Source organism: Rhinatrema bivittatum, chromosome 2, assembly GCF_901001135.1.
Source record: "Rhinatrema bivittatum chromosome 2, aRhiBiv1.1, whole genome shotgun sequence".
NCBI lineage: Eukaryota > Metazoa > Chordata > Amphibia > Gymnophiona > Rhinatrematidae > Rhinatrema > Rhinatrema bivittatum.
In genome coordinates, this window is record NC_042616.1 from 338539233 (window position 1) to 338561718 (window position 22486).

General features: G+C 45.3%; 1 protein-coding gene across 3 annotated transcripts in view; it reads left to right on the forward strand.

Annotated features, from left to right (window-relative positions):
* The window catches only part of RPRD1A (regulation of nuclear pre-mRNA domain containing 1A), a 313839-nt gene that overhangs the window by 83923 nt on the left and 207430 nt on the right, over positions 1 to 22486 (forward strand). For all 3 annotated transcript variants that reach the window (XM_029589844.1, XM_029589843.1, XM_029589845.1), the window contains exons 3-4: positions 643 to 749; positions 834 to 931. In XM_029589844.1, coding sequence (XP_029445704.1) covers positions 643 to 749; positions 834 to 931 — 205 coding nt within the window. The remainder of the gene's footprint in view (positions 1 to 642; positions 750 to 833; positions 932 to 22486) is intronic.

Sequence of the window (22486 nt, forward strand, 5' to 3'; positions counted from 1 at the left end):
TTTTAAAACAACCATGGCCTTCTACTGAAGCGACTCAAAGCCCATGTAATGTTCACCAGCTTTTGTTTTTTCATCCCAACAAACCTGAGCTACTTGTTTCTAAGAAAACTTTCTTTCATTGGTTCGTGAACTGCATATCCTTCGTTTACACCCAAGCAGGTTTGGCCTTGGAAGGGCATGTCAAGCTTATGGTAATGTCTGTGGCCCATTTAAGGTTAGCCTCTGTTGAAAGAGATATGCAGTACAGCAATAATGGACTTCAGCAAACACGTGTAAATCAGACTATTAAAATGGTCGTAGGTTTGGACAGTCTTTTTGAGAGTCAGATGCTAACTTCTATCCCTTGAAGTCCCATTTTTATTATTTTGGAGTGTTTTTGAGTTTAAAAAAAAATAAATTTGCACCAGAACTGAGGCATGCTACATAGCCATAGGTTCACAGGACCTGCTTGCTGTGCATGCTCAGAGGGGTTTTCTAGTCTTCACTGGAAAACTCTAGAAAAAGTTCTGTCTTTCACTGTCAGGTGATGTTACCCATCTGTGTGACTTGTGACTTGTTGCCTTCAGAGAACATCTGATACAAGTAAGCAACTTTGAATGGTTTCATGTTGGGATTCTTGTATCCATCTTAATTTTCTTACAGTGAGACTGATGAGAATTGTAAGAAACACCTTGGCCGAGTACTTTCCATATGGGAAGAAAGGGCAGTCTATGAAAATGACGTGTTGGAACAGCTGAAGCAAGCTCTATGTAAGTATTTTGTGATTTTCTGTTAGTATTGACTTGTACATGATTCTTATTCTTGATTTCTTTACCTTTCCTTTATTACTGAAGTTGGTGATAAAAGAGCAAAAAAGCGCACATATGAACAAAGCAAGGTGGAGGAAGATGACAGCTCTTCAGCACGAAGCTCTCCAAGTGAACCTCCCCAGGTATTCAGTCTGGCTCTCTGGACAGAGCCCCATATATGTATTGATAGATTAGCTGGGGTGTATATGTTGGTAGAGCTGCAGTTATTCATAGATACATGCAGGCACATGTAGACTTTCGGATAAAGAGTTTTCTCCCCTATCCCCCACCTCTACACTTCCTGCCTTTTTTGTTCCGACTCCTGTCCTCAAGGCTGTTCATGCCATATTACTTTCATGTACAGGTCATGCGTTCTCCAACAACAAGTAGGGCCGAATTAGCCATGATATGTGGGTCACGTCATCAGACGGCCCCAAACAAACCTTTCTTTCCTAGTTCATAAATCTTTTGCATTACTGAGAATGTATAGGAGTTATCCTGTGCCCCCATAAGTCGTCTTTAATCTTCTGAGCTTCTGTACGGACATGTATCCTCTCTCTTAAGTTTTGGTATTTCCAGTATTTTATCTTAATTTATCTGACACAACTGTATGCTCCATCAACACATTCAGCATCTGATCCTTCACAGTCCCAATGCCATTGAAGCATTGATACCCAGCTCTGCCAATGAACTCAGTGCATTTAAAGTGAGAACGATCAGCAAGAGTCCCCAAAGGGGATTCATTACGTCTATCTCCCACCATTTCGACGGCTTATCTCCATCTAGGCTCCTTCAACAGGAACTTCCCCTGTAGTTGCCACATGCAGTATGCTTTGTGGTGCCTTTTGTTTCCATGTTCATCAATTCAGTTGACTCAGGAAGTAGGGCCCCCACTCCACCAAAATGAGTGGTAGCTTCTCAAGAAGATGAACCTGTACTGGTCTCAGAAGTAGTAGTCCTTTCCCCCAAATTCTGGTTACAGGACACAGCAGCCCATTGACTAGGTGGTGGAATTGGTGAAAGCTTTCTTTGCCTTTCTGGCAGCTAGTGACAAAGAGAGGCACTTTTGAACCTCTCCTTGTCTAGAGTATCAAAGGAGGAGTCCTTATCACCTCCACGCTATGGGAGCTTCAGTCAGGGCAGGATCTAGTCCATGACCATCCCTTGCTGTGAATTTAGCCAGTCTGAATGGGGGAGCTCAAGATACCAGTGTATGGAGCATGCCACAGAAATATTCCCCTCTGAGATGACCCCATTGCACTCATTATCATTGGGGGTCCTGGGTTAGTGTTTCTTTATCTCCACGTTCAGATGAAGGGTCTACAGTAATTCTCTCTGTCCCTGTACCTGATTTGCTGGAGCATTCTTTGCCACCAGAAGACCACTCTTACCCCAAATTATTGGACAAGTTGGGTAAGGCATTGAGAATCAACATCTACAAGGACAAAGACCCCTGCTCCGAAGTTCAGTTTTCTCTGGATCCTGGAAACTTTGAGCTTGCAGCAACCCAGGGTACTCAATCCTACAGGATTTGCAAACAAGAATGTGATAGAATCTGACATCCTCCCACCAGTAGCTAGAAAACTAGACCTTAAATATAGAGTTCAGCAAATCCCGAAATATGAGGTAGTCTAGTTACCATACCAGTCAGTGGTAGTGAAATCACTTCTGAATCAGGTAAAGGTTAGGAATTTCTCCAGCACTCCACTGGATGAGAACCCTAGACTATTGGGTAACTTTCAAAAAGGTTTTTCAGAACTTGATTCGCCATGCTGCATCGCAACCCATCCATTCTTCATGGTGCAATACTTAAATGATTGCATTAAGAAGCTGAAACCCTGGCTAGAGTCAATGGACAAAGAGCAGGTGGACTACTGGCAGGCTCTTCTGGATGCAGAGGAGTACAAGCATAGTCATCCCTGCTCCATATACAAATCATTTGATACTGCAGTCAGATCTTTGACATAGGACATTGGAGCATAATGCAATGGTGGAAAGAGCAATTTGCATGAGGCAATTCTTCATATGACATGATGCTTTTTTTTTAAGACACCTAAGCATTTTTCTTTCATTCTGTCCACCCACATTAATGCGATCAAATATCTTTCCTTTTCTGGAGCAACTAATTGCTTCAAAGGCCAATTTGAATAATTTAATTATTCTTTGTGATTTCAATTTACAAGTTGGTATCCTTCCACCATCAAAGCAAGTTTGCTTACTGTAAACAGTGTTTCCGTAGATAGGATGAATTAGCCATGCTGTCATGGGATCTGTCAATCAGGTCCGGGAGGCAGAGCTTGTCAAAGCAGAGATCAGAGCTTTGCTCTCTGCGGCTGCACGTGTGTTCCCGTGCAGGAAAGTAACGGAATCTCCTCATTCTGTGATTAAGCCTTCGTGTAGTCGAAGACTTGGTGACTGCCAGGGAGGAGGGTGGGTCAGCATGGCTAATTCATCCTGCTATCTACGGAAACACCGTTTATGGTAAGCAAACTTGCTTTTTCCCATCGATAGCAGGGCTGAATTAGCCATGCTGTCATGGGAGTCCCAAGCTCCCGATGACGTTGTTTTGATATATATGGCTGTACATGATCTTTGACAGTGTGGCAGTCACCGTGGACAGGAGGATAGAGATTGCAGGATTGCTTGCCCTATCTTTGCATCCGTGGCTACTTGTTGATCAAGGCAGTAGTGAGATGTGAAGGTATGGAGCGATGACCATGTTGCTACCTTACAAATGTCTATGGGTTGTACATTCTTAAGGTGTGCCAAGGAGGCCGCCACTGCTCTGACTTGGTGAGCTCTAGGATGAGAGTGCAGCTGTAAATTCTGTTTAACGTAACAGAATTTGATGCACTGTGCTGTCCAGCTAGTGCGTTTAGCTACTAGTAGTCCAGGTGCCTTTGGGTCAAAAGAGACAAAGAGTTGGGAAACACGGGAGTCCAAGTTTGTCCTTTCTTTGTAGTATGCTAAAGCTCTTTTGCAACCTAGGTTTTTCCCTAAACCTCATGCAACCTAGGTTGCATGAGGTTTAGGGAAAAAGGTGGGTAATTCCATAGTCTGATTGAGGTGGAATTGGGAAACCACTTTTGGTAGGAAGGATGGGTGAGTTCGGAGAACTACCTTTTGGTGATAAAATTGTAAATATGGAGAATAATGGACCAAGGCCTGTAATTCACTAACTCTTCGTGCTGATGTTACTGCAACCAGGAATACAAATTTCCATGTGAAGTATTTAATATGTGCCGAGTCCATGGGTTCAAATGGGGAAAGCATGAGCTGTTCCAGAACTATGTTGAGGTTCCATGGAACTGGAGGCTTAGAGATCGGAGGACGAATGTGAGTTAGACCTTTGATGAAACGAGATAGTAAGGGGTGATTGGATATAGGAATATTGTTAACTGGTCTATGATATGCCCCTATGGCACTGAGATGAACTCTGATGGATGATGTTGCTAGACCAGCTGCATATAGTGTATGAAGATAATTAATGAGCAATGCAGGTGAGCAGTCCAATGGTGGTACACCTTTGGAAGTGCACCAGGTAGAGTAACGTTTCCATTTATAGCTGTAATTTTTCCTTGTGGAGAGTTCCCTGGATTCTAACAAGCAGGCCGATACAGTACAGTGCGCTCCGATGGAGGTCACTGTTAGCCTGCTCTTGGACGCGCGTTTTCCCTTACCCCTTATTCAGTAAGGGGAGGAAAACGCCCGTCCAACCCGCGGCACCTAATAGCGCCCTCAACATGCAAATGCATGTTGAAGGCCCTATTAGGTATGTACGCGGGATACAGAAAGTAAAATGTGCAGCCAAGCCGCACATTTTACTTTCAGAAATTAGCGCCGACCTTTGGGTCGGCGCTAATTTCTTCTGGCACCGGGAAAGTGCACAGAAAAGCAGTAAAAACTGCTTTTCTGTGCACCCTCTGACTTAATATCATAGCGATATTAAGTTGGAGGTCCCAAAAAGTAAAAAAAAAAAAAAAAAAAAAAAAAAAATTTGGCCTGCGGCTGTCGGGCCGAAAACCGGATGCTCAATTTTGCCGGCGTCCGGTTTCCGAGCCCATGGCTGTCAGTGGGCTCCAGAACCGACGCCGGCAAAATTGAGCGTCGGCTGTCAAACCCACTGACAGCCGCCTCTCCTGTCAAAAAGGAGGCGCTAGGGACGCGCTAGTGTCCCTAGCGCCTCCTTTTCCCCGTTTTTACCGCGTCACCTAATTTAAATACAGAATCGCGCGCACCGGCGAAGGGCCGGTGTGCGTACCGGGAGAGCGGGTGTTCATCCGCTCTCCCGCGGACTTTACTGTATCGGCCCGAAGATGAATTGTGCCAAGGTGGAAACTCCCTGTTCTGTTAGGAGTCTCTCAATCTCCACGCTGTCAAGTGGAGAGATGAGTGTAGCGGGTGTAGAAGCATCCCTTGATCTTGGCAGAGAAGATCCTGGCGATTCGGTAATCGAATTGGATCCATGATGGATAGTCGGAGAAGGAAACTACCACGATTGCCTCGGCCAAGCCGGGGCTATGAGTATCAGTTGAGCTTTGTCTGCTATGCATTTCTGAATTGTCCTTGTTATGAGTAGTATGGGAGGAAAGGCGTATAGGAGGCCTGTCGTCCACGGGATGAGGAATGCATCTTGAGCAATCCTGAATTGGCTTGGTCTTATCGAGCAGAATTTGGGAACTTGAGCATTGATCTCTGTTGCAAAGAGATCTATTGAAGGTGTCTCCCACTGCATGAATATGTCTTGGGCTATTTCTGTATTGAGTGCCCATTCATGAGGATGAAAGATGCGGCTTAGCGTGTCCACTCTTGTGTTTGCAACTCCTGGTAGGTAAGTTGCCTGGAGATGTATGCAATTTCAGTGAGCATGTTCGAAGATTGTCAAGGTCTCCTTGCAAAGGAACCATGAACCGGACCCTCCTTATTTGTTGATGTAAAACATCGTGACTTGGTTGTCCGTGTAGATCATGACCCTGCGTCCTTTCAGATGGTCTTGGAACACTCGTAATGCATTGCGAATCGCTCTGAGTTCCAATAAATTTATTTGCAGGTTCTGTTCCGAGATTGTCCATAACCCTTGTGTTTCGTAAATCTCGAGGTGTGCACCCCAGCCCTTGCGAGACGCATCTGTGGTTAATACTGCGTTGTGAGGAGGGGAACTGAACAATGCTCCCTTGGATAGGGTGAGTTTAGGAGCCACCATGTTAAATATTTCCTCATTTTGGCGGTCAGCGATACCTTCTGTGTCAGTGGTTGCGAGTGTTGTTTCCATTGACGTTTCAAGCCCCATTGCAGGCGTCTCATGTGTAGCCTGGTGTTGGGAACCATGAAATTTGCCGCTGCCATGTGGCCGAGGACTACTAAAACCTGTCTCGCTGAAGGTCTCAGAGTATGGTTCAAGGTATGTAACAGAAGACGGAATTGTGATATTCTGTCATTTGGTAGGTATGCCCTGTTGCACGTAGTGTCCAGGCATGCTCCTATGAACTGTAACTGTTGTGCTGGTTGTAGGTGTGATTTCTGAAAATTGATCACCAATCCTAATTCTTGCAAGCATTGTATCACTCGATGGAGGTGTTTGATTAAGATGTTTGGAGTTGGGCCGATTATGAGCCAATCATCCAGATATGGAAAGATGGGTGTACCTTGTTTTCTGAGATGAGCCACCACCACTACCATGCATTTGGTGAACACCCTGGGTGTAGCCGATAATCCAAAGGGGAGAACTTTGTACTGGTAGTGTTGATGCCTGTAGCGAAAGCCTAGGTAACGCCACGAGGATGGATGGATTGGAATGTGTATGTAAGCATCCTTCAGGTCGATGGAACACATCCAGTCGTTGGTTTGGATCAGAGGAAGGATTGATTTCAACGATGCCATTTTGAATTTCTCTTTGGCGAGAAATTTGTTCATTTCCCTTAGGTCTAGGATGGGGCGAAGGCCACCCGACTTCTTGGGTATGAGGAAGTATGGGGAATAAAATCCTACTGATTGGGTCCCTGGGTAAATTTGTCGAATTTATTTATTTATTTATTTTGGGTTTTTAGATACCGACCTTCCTGTAAAAAAAATTACAAATCAGACCGGTTTACAATGATCAAAAACTATGCATAAGAGCGTTACATGGAACATTGCGAGAGAACAAATAATTAAATAGGAAACCGGGGCTACGAACTTGCCCATTGTAACAGAAACAATACTCTACAAAGTTAAAACATAAATAAATAAATAATTAGCTACATCCGAACAGACATTGATCAGTACTTAATAATCTGAAGTTAACAGGAATCTAAGTAAGATAAATACTTAATAAATCTGTTTAAAAGTTTTTAAAAAGTTTTTTTAAAGTTTTTTTTTTGTTTGTTTTTTTAATTCGGCTGGTCTAGGATATGGCTGGAGGGTAAGCTGGATGGTGAACAGAGTTATGATTCTGGGAATGCTAGTTTGAAGAACCATGTCTTAAGTTTTTTCTTGAATGACAGAGGACATGGATCTTGTCGGAGGTCTGGCGGAAAAGCATTCCATTGTGAGGGGCCTGCTATGGAGAGGGTTCATTTTCTAAAGGATGTTTTTGCTGGGGGAACATGAAGCCTGCCTTTATAGGCTCCTCTGATTGGTCTGATGGGGTTGTGAGGATGAAGCTGGATGGCAAGCTCGATGGGAGAGAGGTGGTTTAAGGATTTGTGGATTATAGTAAGGACTTTATAGAGAATTCTGTATTTGATGGGAAGCCAGTGTAGGTTGTAATGGATAGGAGAGATGTGATCTCTTTTTTTTGTGTTTGTCAAAATCCTGGCCGCTGAGTTCTGCAGCATCTGTAGAGGTTTGATGGTGTTTGCCGGAAGGCCGAGGAGCAGAGAGTTGCAGTAATCGATTTTTGAGAAGAGTATAGATTGAAATACCAGACGGAAATCGTGGAAATGTAAAAGGGGTTTCAGTTTTTTTAGAACTTGCAGTTTGAAAAAGCATTCCTTGGTGGTGGTGTTAACTTTTTTTGAGGTTAAGTCGGTTATCCAAGAGAACGCCTAGATCTCTTACGTGGGGTGAGTGATTAAGGTTAGGAGGAGGCGACAATACTGGAGCATTGAGTAGAGGGTTGTTGTCATCTTGGGAGATTATGAGGATTTCAGTTTTATTTGAGTTGAGGACAAGATTGAGGCTGGAGAGGAGAGTGTTAATTGATTGGAGGCAGCTATTCCAGAAGCTTAGGGTTTGCTGTAGAGAATCGGTAGGAGAATTTGTATATCGTCCGCATAGAGGATAGTGTGTAAGCTCTAGCTTAGAGAGAAGGTGGTAGAGAGGTAGGAGGTAAATGTTGGAAGAGGGTTGGCGAAAGGGAAGATCCTTGTGGGACTCCGTAGTTAGAGATAACCGGGTGAGATTCTTTATTGTTAATTCTGACCTTGAAGGCTCTGTTGCAAAGGAAGTATTTGAACCAGTTGAGAGCCGTGCCAGAGATGCCTAAATCTGCAAGACGGTCAAGGATAATTGTATGGTTGTCGGTGTCGAAAGCCGCGGACAGATCTAGAAGAGCCAGTAGATAGGGTTGTCTTTTATCCATGTTCATGATGATGGAGTCTGTGAGGGAAGTCAGAAGGGATTCTGTGTTAAGAGATTTATGGAATCCAAACTGGGAAGGAGCTAGAATCTTGTGTTCCTCCAAGTATTCCGAGAGTTGTTTATTGACAATTTTCTCCATAATTTTGGCAATGAGAGGTAAGTTGGCATAATTTTGGCAATGAGAGGTAAGTTGGCAGAATTGCTTGCTGTTTGCGAAGCAGCACACTTTCCTCCCCCAGTTGTGGTTGGAAGTTGTGAATCTTGAAAGTGGAAAGATGAGGTAATATGGGTTTCGTGACAAATTGGAGTTGGTAGCTGTGATGTACTATCTCCAAAACCCATTGATCAGATGTTATCCTCTCCCAGGCTGTCAGGCAGGAATGAATCCTGCCGGGTGGTGCTTGATGTGGTGGTGGCTGGGTAACTAAAAAGATGAAGTTGCTTTCACTGCAGTAGCCGGTTGTTGTGCCTGCTGTCTCTGATTACGTGGTTTACCTCTACGTTGGTTTGAGGTATTCTGTTGTGAAGCAGGACGCTGGTACGCAGGGTAAGTCTGTGTACGAAAGGACTGGTAAGATCTGTAGGGTCTCCTGGCATAGGATTGCCTACGAGTAGATCCAATATAACGACGTGTGGTCGAATAATTAGGATGTGATGTTAATGATTGTACTGCTAGAGCTTCTTCCTTTAGTTTACCCACTGTGTCCTGAAATCGTTCTCCGAACAGGTTATCTCCTGTACATGGGAGGTTCGTTAGTTTCTCGTGTAAATCTTCACGTATGGAATTGAGCGTAACCATGCTAGTCTGCAGGTTGCAATGGCTGTTGCCGATGCTCTAGATTGCTGTAGTTACACGATGTTAGGTTCCATATTAGGAGCTACCACCCAGGAAAAAGATCTAGGCATCATAGTGGATAATACTTTAAAATCGTCAGCTCAGTGTGCTGCAGCAGTCAAAAAAGCAAATAGAATGTTAGGAATTATTAGGAAGGGAATGGTTAATAGAACGGAAAACGTCATAATGCCTCTATATCGCTCCATGGTGAGACCACACCTTGAATACTGTGTTCAATTCTGGTCGCCGCATCTCAAAAAAGATATAGTTGCGATGGAGAAGGTATAGAGAAGGGCAACCAAAATGATAAAGGGGATGGAACAGCTTCCCTATGAGGAAAGGCTGAAGAGGTTAGGGCTGTTCAGCTTGGAGAAGAGACGGCTTAGGGGGGATATGATAGAGGTCTTTAAGATCATGAGAGGTCTTGAACGAGTAGATGTGACTCGGTTATTTTCACTTTCGAATAATAGAAGGATTAGGGGGCATTCCATGAAGTTAGCAAGTAGCACATTTAAGACCAATCGGAGAAAATTCTTTTTCACTCAACGCACAATAAAGCTCTGGAATTTGTTGTCAGAGGATGTGGTTAGTGCAGTTAGTGTAGCTGGGTTCAAAAAAGGTTTGGATAAGTTCTTGGAGGAGAAGTCCATTAATGGCTATTAATCAATTTTACTTAGGGAATAGCCACTGCTATTAATTGCATCAGTAGCATGGGATCTTCTTAGAGTTTGGGTACCGTATTTTTCGCTCCAGAAGACGCACTTTTTTTCCCCCAAAGGTGGGGGGAAAATGTATGTGCGTCTTATGGAGCGAATATAAAAAAAAACCAAACAAAAATCTAACAAACCCCCCCCCCCCCCCCCCGACTCCCCCAAGACCTGCCGACTTAATTTCCTACACCCCCCCACCCTCCTGACCCCCCCCCAAGACCTGACAAATTAATTTCCTGCAACCCCCCACCCTCCTGACCCCCACAAGACCTGCCAAACGTCCCTGGTGGTCCAGCGGGGGTCCGGGAATGATCTCCTGGGTGTGGGCCGTCGGCTGCCAGTGAACAAAATGGCGCCGAAGGCCCTATGCCCTCACTATGTCACTGAGACCGACCGCTGCTATTGGTCGGTCTCAGTGACATAGTGAGGGCATAGGGCCGTCGGCTGCCAGTAAACAAAATGGCGCCGACGGCCCTATGCCCTCACTATGTCACTGAGACCGACCAATAGCAGCGGTCGGTCTCAGTGACATAGTGAGGGCATAGGGCCGTCGGCGCCATTTTGTTTACTGGCAGCCGACGGCTCACGCCCAGGAGATCGTTCCCGGACCGCTCCTGGACCCCCGCTGGACCACCAGGGACGTTTGGCAGGTCTTGGGGGGGTCAGGAGGGTGGGGGGTTGCAGGAAATTAATTCGGCAGGTCTTGGGGGGTCAGGGGGGTGGAGGTTGTTAATTTAAAGGGTTGGGATTGGGGGGGGGGGGGTTTGGGGGTTCCCAGAGAAAGAAAAGTTTTCTGATCTGGGGAGTGGACCGAAATGGCCCTCCCCAGACCCGAAAACAAAATGGGGAGAAAAAAAAAAAGCTATGCACTCCCCTAATTTGCTCCATAAGACGCCCAGACGCAGAGCCGGTTTAGCACAATTTTTTTTTTTTTAAATTTTCCCCCTCTGAATCCTAGGTGCGTCTTATGGTCAGGTGCGTCTTATGGAGCGAAAAATACGGTAATTGCCAGGTTCTTGTGGCCTGGTTTTGGCCTCTGTTGGAAACAGGATGCTGGGCTTGATGGACCCTTGGTCTGACCCAGCATGGCAATTTCTTATGTTCTTATGCTTCGTAGATTGACCTCAAAAGGTGACGAGAACACTCTTCCATGTCATGAAGAGGTGGAGGTATCTGATCTGCAGTCGAGGAAAGCATACCTTTTATAGCTTGTATGCACTCATACAGGTATTGTACCATGTAGAATTGATGGTGCATAATCCGGGCATTCAACATTGAGTTATGGTATATTTTCCTTCCAAACTCATCCAAATATTTGTTGTCTTTGCCTGGTAAGTATGAGGAATGTGACTTTGTTTTCTTAAATCTTTGCATCGCCGACTCTACTACAATTGAAGCATGAGGTAATTGTGGTACAAAGTACGGTGATGTTTTCCTCATAAGGAATTTTATGTCCGTTTTTCTGGAAACTGCTGCGATTGCGTAAGGTGTTTCCCAGGATTTCTGTAAGACTGAATGCAGGAGCTCTTGTGGTGGAAGAGATGTTGGTTCCCTGGAATGTCAAAAATTTTTAGGAGACCAAGGGTTTCTGACCTAGGGTCTGTCTCTTTTTGGACCTCTAGATGCAGTATTGTACCCAATTTTTCCAGACATTTTGGGTATGTAAGGTCTTCTGGAGGGGAATACGGCTCCTGAGGTTGTTCCTGCGGATCCAATGGGAATCCCGTAGATGATGATGGGGATGTTTGCGGTGAAGGAGAATCAAATGATATATCCTGTTTATAATTTGGGGAAGCTGGTCGGTTTGCTATGGGAGATGTCTGAGGCTCCACCGACGGTTCCCTATTCGTCTGCGTCTTATGTTCTGGAGAACTGTCAGCAGCAATATTAGTCATTTTGAATGATGACTGAAGAGTTTCATAAAAACCTGCTAAGGATTGGGGACAATTGGTACAATGCCTCTTTTGTATGAGGGGGCATTATTGTACGATCATCTGGTTCTTGTGATCCACATGCTTTAGGGTGCATTGGTGTGTGCTGAGGTAAAGTAGTGTATACTTTATGGTCCTTCTGTTTTTCGTCGCATATGATATCCCTCAAATCCTCTGAAGCTGTAGAAGCGGTAGAGGAAGCAACCTGTATTATCTCTCTGTGAGAGAAGGTATTTGAAGTTGGTATATAAGATGATTTTGAAGTCGAAGGGCTTACTTCCCTTGTAGCACTCCTCTTTGCCGACTTTTTGTGGTGAGAGTGTTGTGAGTGCTTATGATAATAGTGTGACGACGAGTCTGTATGACTTTTCTGTGAAGACGGTGATAGTTTTCTACATTTTATTGTAAACTCTGTCGAATTATCTCTCGAAGAAAGGGAAGTACCCGAACGAGGTGAGGTTATTGATGGAGAGGCTGAAGAAGACCTGTGTGAGGTTCCACGTCTTCGTTTCAACTCATTTTGTAATTCATGAGATAGGTGCTCATGTGTCTTATGCGCGGATTTGGATTTATGCGCGGATCTAGACTTGTGCGCATATCTTTCTGTACGCGCAAGAGTGATCGGCACCAATGTCTCCGGCGCCGTGCGCATAGATATGGTTGGCGACGGACGCACAGGTGGTGTCGGCGCCGTGCACGCCATTGTAGACTGCGCCGTGTGCGTAGAGTTTCCTTTAGTTGTGCGTTTAGACGTCTTCGGCGCCTTGCGCGCTGATGTCTTCGGCACCCTGCACGCAGAAATTTTCTGCGCCGTGCACACAGGGTCCTTCAGCGTCGCTCGCACAAGTGTCTTCGGCGTCATGCGCATAGAAATGTTGTACGCCGATACTTCTTCAAGCGCCGAAGTGCTATGCGCCGATCCTTTTGTGTGCGCATAATGCGCCTTAGGTGCAGAAGTTTTAGGCGCCGAGATTTTTGGCGCCAATGTGTCCTGCGCCGGCAATTCTGGCTCTTTGGATTTTTGAAAATCTGATGGCCTTTGTCGGCTTGCCACCTCCTTACCTCCAAGATTGGAGGACTGAGGATCCCACGATGATGCCCTCTTTTTTGAGGGAGCCGATAAAATCGCAGGGCCAAGCGACGAATGAGCCTCCCATGGCTCCATTGAGGCAAAAAGTTCCTGAAGCCTGTAGGCCCTTTTGCTTCAGTGCTCTAGGTGACATCCTTGAGCAATATTCACAATCTTCCCAGTTGTGATCTGGTCCTAGGCATCGGTAACATCGGTCATGGCCATCCGTTACCGACATTACCTTGCCGCAATTACAGGGCTTAAACCCCGATTTTGACATGTTTTGTTCTATTAATGCTGAGGAGAAGAATAGCTCCGCGTGCGATCCCGCGCGCGGAAAGAACAGACTGAGGAGATTCCGTTACTTTCCTGCGCGGGAACACACGCGCAGCCGCAGAGAGCAAAGCTCTGATCTCTGCTTTGACAAGCTCCGCCTCCTGGACCTGATTGACAGATCCCATGACAGCATGGCTAATTCAGCCCTGCTATCGACGGGAAACCATTTTGTTCCATGTTTCTTGATATTTTATTTTCCATGGGCTGGTCTCAGATTGTGCAACAACCAACTCTCAGACTGGGCCATATGTCGCTACTAAAATCCTCTCCAATCATTCCTGTTATTGATGTTCCATGGTCAGATCATGCCTTAATTCAGTTTGCTTTATTAATAGCCAAAGATGACAACACAAAAAAAACCTTAAAATGTATTCTGAAAAGAAGATACATTGAATCAGAGCAATTTATTAATCTTATTCAAAGTAAGCTAGTTTCCTTTAAGCTTAGTAATGTTGAATCCGTTATAGATGAATGGGACCACATCTTTACTTCTACTGCTGACACTTTGGCCCCACTTAAATCTGACTCCCCATCATTAAGAGCTTTAGATGTCAGCTTTGTAACAGTGAGAGAAGATGGCGTAAATATAGAACCATTACGCTGCTTAAAGCATTCAAACAGTTGGCCCTTGAATACAAAACTAAGATTAATGAATCCAAAAAGATGTTTTTCCAAATGTATACATGCCATTGACTATAATTCATGTGAGTCATTTTGCATAGCCAAAAAACTGACTTCTCCTCCTGATATGTCTGCTGATCACATCCAGGGAAATCTCTGGTTCCTCCATGTGATGAGGTCTTGCAATACTTTTCCACTGAAACTTCAAATTTAACTCAATCTTTTATGGCTGTCCCAAAGTGGTATATTACCCCCTTCTTTTTGCTCTACTTCAAAATGGCATTATTCTCAAGAAGTAGGAGTTTCAACTTCAGTCAGGCCTTTACTCAAGAAGCCTGTCAATTATAGACTGATAATGAATCCTGTCAATTATAGACAGCTATCATCAATTTCTTTTCTGGCAAAACTTGTTGAAACTCTTGCACTACAGCAACTAACGGATTATGTAGAAAAGCACCAAATTACATAAGAACATAAGATATGCCATACTGGGTCAGACCAAAGGTCCATCAAGCCCAGTATCCTGTTTCCAATAGTGGCCAATCCAAGTCACAAGTACCTGGCAAGTACCCAAACATTAGATAGATCACAAGCTACTATTGCTTATTAATTACCATAATGGTTTATGGATTTAACCTCTAGGAACTTATCCAAACCCCTTTTTAAACCCAGTTACACTAACTGCTGTAACCACATCTTCTGACAATAAATTCCAGAGCTTAACTATGTGCTGAGTGAAAAAGAATTTTCTTTGATTTGTTTTAAATGAGCTACTTGCTAACTTCATGGAGTGCCCCCTGGTCCTTCTATTATCTGAGAGAGTAAATAACCAATTTACATTAACTTGTTCGTCCTTTCGTGATTTTATAGACTTCTATCATATCCCCCCTCAGTCGTCTCTTTTTCAAACTGAACAGCCCTAACTTCTTTAGCCTTTTCTCATAGGGCAGCCATTCCATGCTCCTTATCATTTTGGTCGGCCTTCTCTGCACTTTCACCAGTGCAGCTATATCCTTTTTGAGATGTGGTGACCAGAACTGCACACAGTATTCAAGGTTCAGTCTTACCATGGAATGATACAGAGGCATTATGACATCCTCCGTTTTATTTTCCATTCCCTTCTTAATAATTCCTAACATTCTGTTTGCTTTTTTGATCGCCACAGCATACTGGGCTGACTATTTCAATGTATTATCCACTGTGACATCTAGATCTTTCCTGGATGGTAACTCCTAAGATAGAACCTAACATTGTGAACTACAGCAAGGGTTATTTTTCCCTATATGCATCACTTTGCACTTGTCCACATTAAATTTCATTTGCCATTTGGAAGCCCAATCTTCCAGTTTGGCAAGGTCCTCCTGCAATTCATCACAATCCGCTTGAGATTTAATTACTCTGCATAATTTTGTGTCATTCACAAATTTGATCACCTCACTCATTGTACCCCTTTCCAGATCATTTATAAATATATTAAAAAGCACCGGTCCAAGTACCCTGAGGTACTCCACTGATTACCTTTTTCCACTGTGAAAACTGACCATTTAATCCTACTTTGTTTCCTGTCTTTTAACCAACTTGAAATACACAAAAGGACATCACCTCCTATCCCATGACTTTTTATGACTTTTTAGTTATGACATCAATTCAGTTTCACTCAGTCTTTAAACACTGAAACCCTCATGGTCTTTCTCATTGGTAAGCTTAGAAGAGAACTTGATAGTGGAATAAGGTATATACTTATATCACTTGACATTACTTCAGCCTTTGATACAGTTGACCATGATATTCTCTTGTACTGTCTCAGAGGAAATTGTATTAAAGATCAGGTATTACCTATCTGTTCATTTCAGATTAAAATATTCAACAAATCATCAAATTGGTCTGTTGTACCTCAAGGTTCTGCATTATGTAAATCAGTATCTTCCATGCTCTTTAATTTTTACTTGGCTCTGATTTGCAAAGTTGTAGGTCCCTTATCTGATGGTTATAAAATATACGTAGACAGCATCCAGCTCTTCATCTGCATCCAACCACTATGGCATGATACAAACAAAATGATTGGTATCTGTCTATTGTCTATTAAGTGTTGGTTATTTCACAATAAATTGGCTTTAAATACCATAAAATCAGAATTCATTTTGATTCAGCGGCCCAATACCAAACATGTTCTAACCCATGTAACTTTTGATAATTATTTCTTTTCATTACTATATGTAATGAAGAGTCTTGGAGTATGGATAGACTCCAATCTGTCTTTTAGACATCACATTAAAATGGTCACTAGTTCTGGGTTTTTTAAATGGAGTGCTTTGTGGACTGAAGAATTTGTTAGAGCATTCAGATTTTTGCCTAATTATGCAAGCTTCAAGTTTACCTTTACTGGATTATTGCAATGCTATATATATTGATCTCCCTAATATATCACTCAGACCCTTACAATTGTTGTGAAATTCCGCAGCATGACTGATTGTGGGTGTCAAGCATTTTTAACACATTACCCCAGTGCTTTTTGATCTACACTGGATAACTGTTTGCTATAGAATTCAGTATAAAATTTCCTTGATGTGCATAAACTGATTAATACCAATTCTGTACCTTGGGCCCACACTTTAAGTCTTTTATCAGCTTACATGCCTGCTGAGGTCATCTCAAAGGCATCTATTAGATGTTCCATCTATTCAACAGGCTTGGCTTTCAGTTACTAGAGATTGTGCATTTTCCATAGCTGCGCCAAACTTGTTGTGCCTGAGACTGTTCAGCAGTTAGTACAAAAACTTTTAAAACAGAGCTGAAAACCACACTTTTCCTAGTGTGTAGCCAGATGGACTCAGAACCAGTGGGTTATGTGCTCTTCTGCTAGCAGATGGGAGACTGAGTCAGATTTCAAAGCTGACGTCACCCTAGATATACCCCTGCAGTGACCTCAGCTCCTCAGTATCTCTCAGTCTCCTAGCAGATGCGGTCACTATCCCACACACTAGCACAGTGTTAGGAAAATTACTGCAAGAAGACAAAATTACCTTAAAGAAGATCGAGCCCCACTCTTCTGCGGTGATACCTAAGGGTCCCTCCCCCAGTTGAGAATTCCTGAGGTGATTTCTGATATCCCTCAGGTGTGCCTTGGTCTGGTAGCTGTTTTCTGGCGTGGACTTAGTCCCCAGAGTGGCTGAAAGGCAGCGGGTGCATAACCGAGCGCGTTGGTGAAGGTAAAACTCTCTCCCCCCATAGCTGGAGACCGTCCGGAACACGATCGGTAAGCACCGAGACCAGGTAAGCAGGAAACTTTAAATTCAGGTCTCCGGTCTCCAGAGGTCGGATTGCCGTACCGATTCCTCCTTTCTTCCGGCGAGGTAAAAAGGGAGTACCGATCGGGTTGAGCAGCCTTGGTTGGGCTAGGCCCCGATCCAGTGCAAGGGTCCACACACGTGGAGACCCTTGCGGGATGCCATCTTACGCTTGGGGGGCGTCGGCGCCATTTTCCCTTCTCGACCGACCGGTACACGCAGGGCAGGCCAGATGGCCGATGTGCCTAACTTGTGCGCATCCAATACAGACGCACACGTAACCGCGTGCACAACTGAGCCACGCACACATCTGCGCGCACACCGCACACACAACTGGGCGCACTCCGTGCGCATAACTACACACACAGCCGCACTTACAACTACACGCGCGCATTGAAGCTCATTACTTGTGCACCTAGACATAGAGGCAATGGCACTGGTGTCCAAGAAGGCCAGAAGGCACTCTTTGCACAGCCTGCCACATAAGAGCCGCGCAGCCTGGAGTCCTGCCTGTGTCAGCATTGCGAAGAAGCCCAGGGGGGACAAAAGCCTGGTCCCCCTCACTGTGTGAAGATGGGTCCAGAACTACTACATACGATAGCTCCCCGGATCTATGCAACTCCGAGATGGCTTCTCCACAAGAGGGCACCTCAGGGGCCCCTATTCCGACTCCTCCTGAGATTAATATGAACCCAGGGACCTTCTCCTGGTTAGAATTTTTCCAAGGGCTGCAAGCCTTCGTTCAGGCAAAATCAGCCCCGGTTGTGTCCTGGGCTCAACCCCTGCTGGAAGCACCAGATCCTTCCGGCCCTACTCGGATGCCTCGAGACATGCCTCGCCTAACCAAGAATTTCCCTGACAGGGACCCGGACACCTCAGATGTTGATGGCGGCTCCCTGGAAGAAGGAGAAATCCTCTAGGCCTGGAACCATAATGAACCATGCTTCACTTCTTTCACAGGGATGAATTACCAGCCCTTGTTTCCCAGACTCTGAAGACTCTGGGTATTCCAGGCACGGGTCTTTGGCGGAACCTAAGAAGAACTCCATCTGGGTGTCCCTTCGTAAAGCCTCATGCTACTTCCCAATGATGGAAGCCATCCAGGAACTGAATGACCTGGAGTGGGATGCCCCAGAGGCCAGCTTTAAAGGAGGTCGGGCCTTGGAAGCTTTATACCCTCTGGAACCAGCGACCAAGGAACGCCTCTGTTTTCCGAAAGTGGAAGCCATGGTCTGTGCCGTCTCAAAGCGAACAACCATTTCTATTGAGGGAGGGGCTGCAATGAAGGATACTCAAAATAGACGATTGGAATCCATTCTTAAGCAGGCCTTCTACACAACAGCAATGACACTGCAGATTACTTCCTGCTGCACACTGGTGGCACATTGCTACTTGCTCCTTGAGAGAGAGGCAAATAACTCCGGAACGTATACTGGTGAGATGATAGAACATGCAGCAGCCTTCCTGACGGATGCAAGCTTAGATCTGGTGCGTACCTCAGCCAGAGGAGTAGCCTCGGTAGTGGCAGCCAGAAGACAACTATGGCTACGGAATTGGTCTGCTGACGCGACCTCTAAAGCAAATCTCACAAGAATGCCCTTTAAAGGATCTCTCTTATTTGGAAGCGAATTATAGAAATTAGCCAGCAAGTGGGGCAAATCTCCAGTGCTTCAGCTACCGGAAGGGGCAAAAGATCCCAGAAGAACCAGGGGCAGAAGCTCACAACGCTTTAGACCCTACAGGAACTCGCAGTTCCAGGCACCTTGGCCCTCCGGAAGGTCCCAGCCCTTTCAGAATCGACAGACCAAGAGAGGAACAGGCCTGGGGGCAGGCTCCAGCTATGCTCCCCAATGAGAATAGGCCGACCCATCCACAGGAAGAGGAAATAAGGGATCGACTTTCCCTCTTCTAACAAAGATGGGTCGAGATCACGTCAGACAAATGGGTACTAAACATCATTTGAGAAGGTTACTCTCTGGAGTTCCGCAGCATCCCTCGGGACAAATTTATGATGTCACCCTGCCACTCCCACACCAAGAGACTGGCGGTGGAAGCCACTCAAGACTACTCAGTCTGAAGGCAATAACTCTGGTTCCTTAGCCCAAACAAAATACAGTGCACGATTCCATCTATTTTATCGTTCCCAAGAAAGAAGGATCATTCCGACCCATCTTGGATCTCAAGAATGTCAACCGTCATCTGCGGATACTACACTTTTGCATGGAGACTCTTCGCTTCATTATAATGGCAGTACAACCAGGAGAGTTCATAACCTCCCTGGACCTCTCCGAAGCCTACCTTCACATTCCAGTCCATCAACATCACCAGCATTTTCTACGCTTTGCAATACTGGGTCATCATTACCAGTTCAGAGCACTACCCTTCGGCCTAGCAACTGCGCCCAGAACATTCTTCAAAATTATGGTGGTCATGGCGGCAGTGCTGAGGAAGGAAGGGATCTTGGTACACCCTTACCTGGGCAACTGGCTGATCAGGGCAAAGTCTTCAAAAGTGAGCAGGCAGGTGACCAGCAGAGTCCAGAACCTACTGCAGGAGCTCAGTTGGGTCATGAATACGGGCAAGAGCAGTCTGCAGCCCTCTGTCCCTAGAGTACCTAGGGGGCCTGTTTCGACAACAAACAGAGCAGTCTTCCTCCCTCCCCTGAGGAGAAGGAAGCTGATGGAACAATTACGACGATTGTTGCCCAATATACGCCCCAAGGTATGGGACTATCTTCAAGTCCTAGGCCTCATGGCATCAACCGTGGAGGTCGACTTTGGGCAAGGGCCCACATGTGACCGCTCCAGTGCTCCTTACTGTCACACTGGAACCCACTGTCCCAGGACTACTCAATTCGCCTCCAACTACCAGCAGAAATACGTTCTCAGCTGCATTGGTGGCTACAGGAAGACCACCTAAGCAGAGGAGTAAGCCTATCCACACCGAACTGGATTTTGCTCACCACGGATGCGAGCCTGCGAGGGTGGGGAGCCCACTGTCAGGAACTAACAGCCCAGGGACAATGGAACAAGGAAGAGGCGGGATGGAATATATATCGCCTGGAAGCTTGAGCAGTCAGACTAGCGTGCTTGCGATTTAGCCACAGACTCTGAGGCAAAGCGATTCCAGTAATGTCAGACAATGCTACAACGGTTGCGTACATCAACCGCCAGGGAGGAACCAGGAGCCAGCAGGTGTCTCTGGAGATAGATCCTCTCATGGCATGGGCGGAGATAAACCTACAAGAGATCTCTGCCTCCTACATCGCAGGAAAAGAGAATGTCTCAGCAGACTTCCTCAGCAGAAAGAGCTTGGACCTGGGGGAATGGACGCTGTCAACCATAGCCTTCCAACTAATAGTAAATCGCTGGGGCCTCCCAGCCATGGACCTACTGGCCACCTATCTCAGTGCCCAAGTCCCCAGGTTCTTCAGCCGCAGACGAGAGCCACACCCCCAAGGGATCGACGCTCTCGTCCAGACCTGGCCAGAGGAGGACTTACTGTACGCCTTCCCCCCGATGGCTACTACTGAGCAAGGTCATCCACAAGATAGAACACCACAGGGGACTGGTTCTACTAGTGGCCCAGATTGGCCAAGATGCCCATGGTATGCAGACATGCAAAGACTCCTTGCAGGGAGCCCTCTGTGCCTATCTCCACACAGGGACCTTCTCCAGCAGGGCCCAATTCTTCACAAAGATCCATTTGGATTCTCTCTTACGATCTGGCCCTTGAGAGGACTCGCCTGAAGAAGCTCGGTTACTCGAAGGCCGTGATTGACACACTGCTCCGAGCGCACAAGTTCTCAACATCCCTGGCATACATACGGATCTGGAGAATATTCGAAGACTGGTGCGAAGACTGCTAGATACTTCCGCGGATGGCCAAGATCCCTATGATTCTGGAGTTTCTATAGGACAGTATGAAGAAGGGGTTGTCACTCAACTCCCTCAAGGTACAAGTAGCCGCCCTCTCCTGCTTCAGACCCGAAATGAACAGTATCCGTCTATCAGCTCATCCATCCGGATTTGACCCATTTCCTAAAAGGGGTTAAGCAACTTCGGCCACCCCTAAAGTGGCTGGTGCCCCTATGGAACATCAATCTGGTATGAGACTTTCTAGCGGGGGCTTCCTTCAGACCAACGCGCGGTCTATCACTATGCCTCTTAACATTGAAGACTGTATTCCTGGTGGCAATATGTTCAGCTCGTCGCATCTCTGAACTATAGGCACTATCCTGTCAGGAACCATTCATTAGGTTCACCCCTGGAACCATACAGCTGCGCACCGTCCCCTCCTTCCTACCGGAAGTGATTTCTGAGTTTCATTTGAACTAGGCCATCTCCCTACCATCTCCGGATGAACATAAGGACTCTGAAGACTCCTGCCTTCTTCGCCATCTAAACATCGGCAGACTCCTGGTGCGATACCTGTAAAGATCGGAACCGGTGCACAGAACGGATTGCCTGTTCATTCTTCACAGCGGGAAGAAATAAGGAGAAGCAGACTTGCGGGCAACCATAGCCCGCTGGATCAAGGAAGTAGTCAAGGCAGCCTACATAGAGGAGGTGGATTACTAGTAATAGTAAAATCCTCTCTCTCCCCCCATAAGAAAACTCTTACTTTTAACGATCCAAATATAGAAACTCTATTGATCAGCACAAAGATAACAAACCTTTGTTTAATATACAGCCCCCCTGGGAACCTTGCCAATAACCTTTCCAACCTCCTTGAAATAATCACTACCCTACCCTGCAACTTAGAACAGACGGTAATTGCAGGAGACTTTAATCTGCATTTTAACAATCAACAATATCAGTCTTCAACTACTAATCTTATAGAAGCTATGTCAGGCTTAAACTTCACCCCTCTTATAGACGTTCCAACACACAGACAAGGCAACACCTTAGATCAAATTTTCATTAATCCTTCTTTTCTTAATCCAAAACTTGATATCACCCCAATACCATGGTCAGATCATTACTTAATAAAAGTTACAGGGAAAATAAAACCTTTAAATACACACATAAATGATCAAAAGACCCACTCAGAATTACGACGAAAGAAACTAAATACAGAAGCTTTCATAAACACATTGATTCCAAAAATCAATCAAAATCCTCACACACAAATTAATAACATGATAAACTACTGGAATGACTGCATAACAGAAATTCTGGACATTATTGCTCCTCTAGAGATGGTTAACAATACCAACAAGAAAACATCATCATGGTATACCGAATCCCTCAAAACAATAAAACGCAAGCTACGGAACCTGGAACGAAGATGGAGAAAGAACCCTCGTCCGGAAAGAAAACAAGAATATTTTACATTGCTTCAAAAATA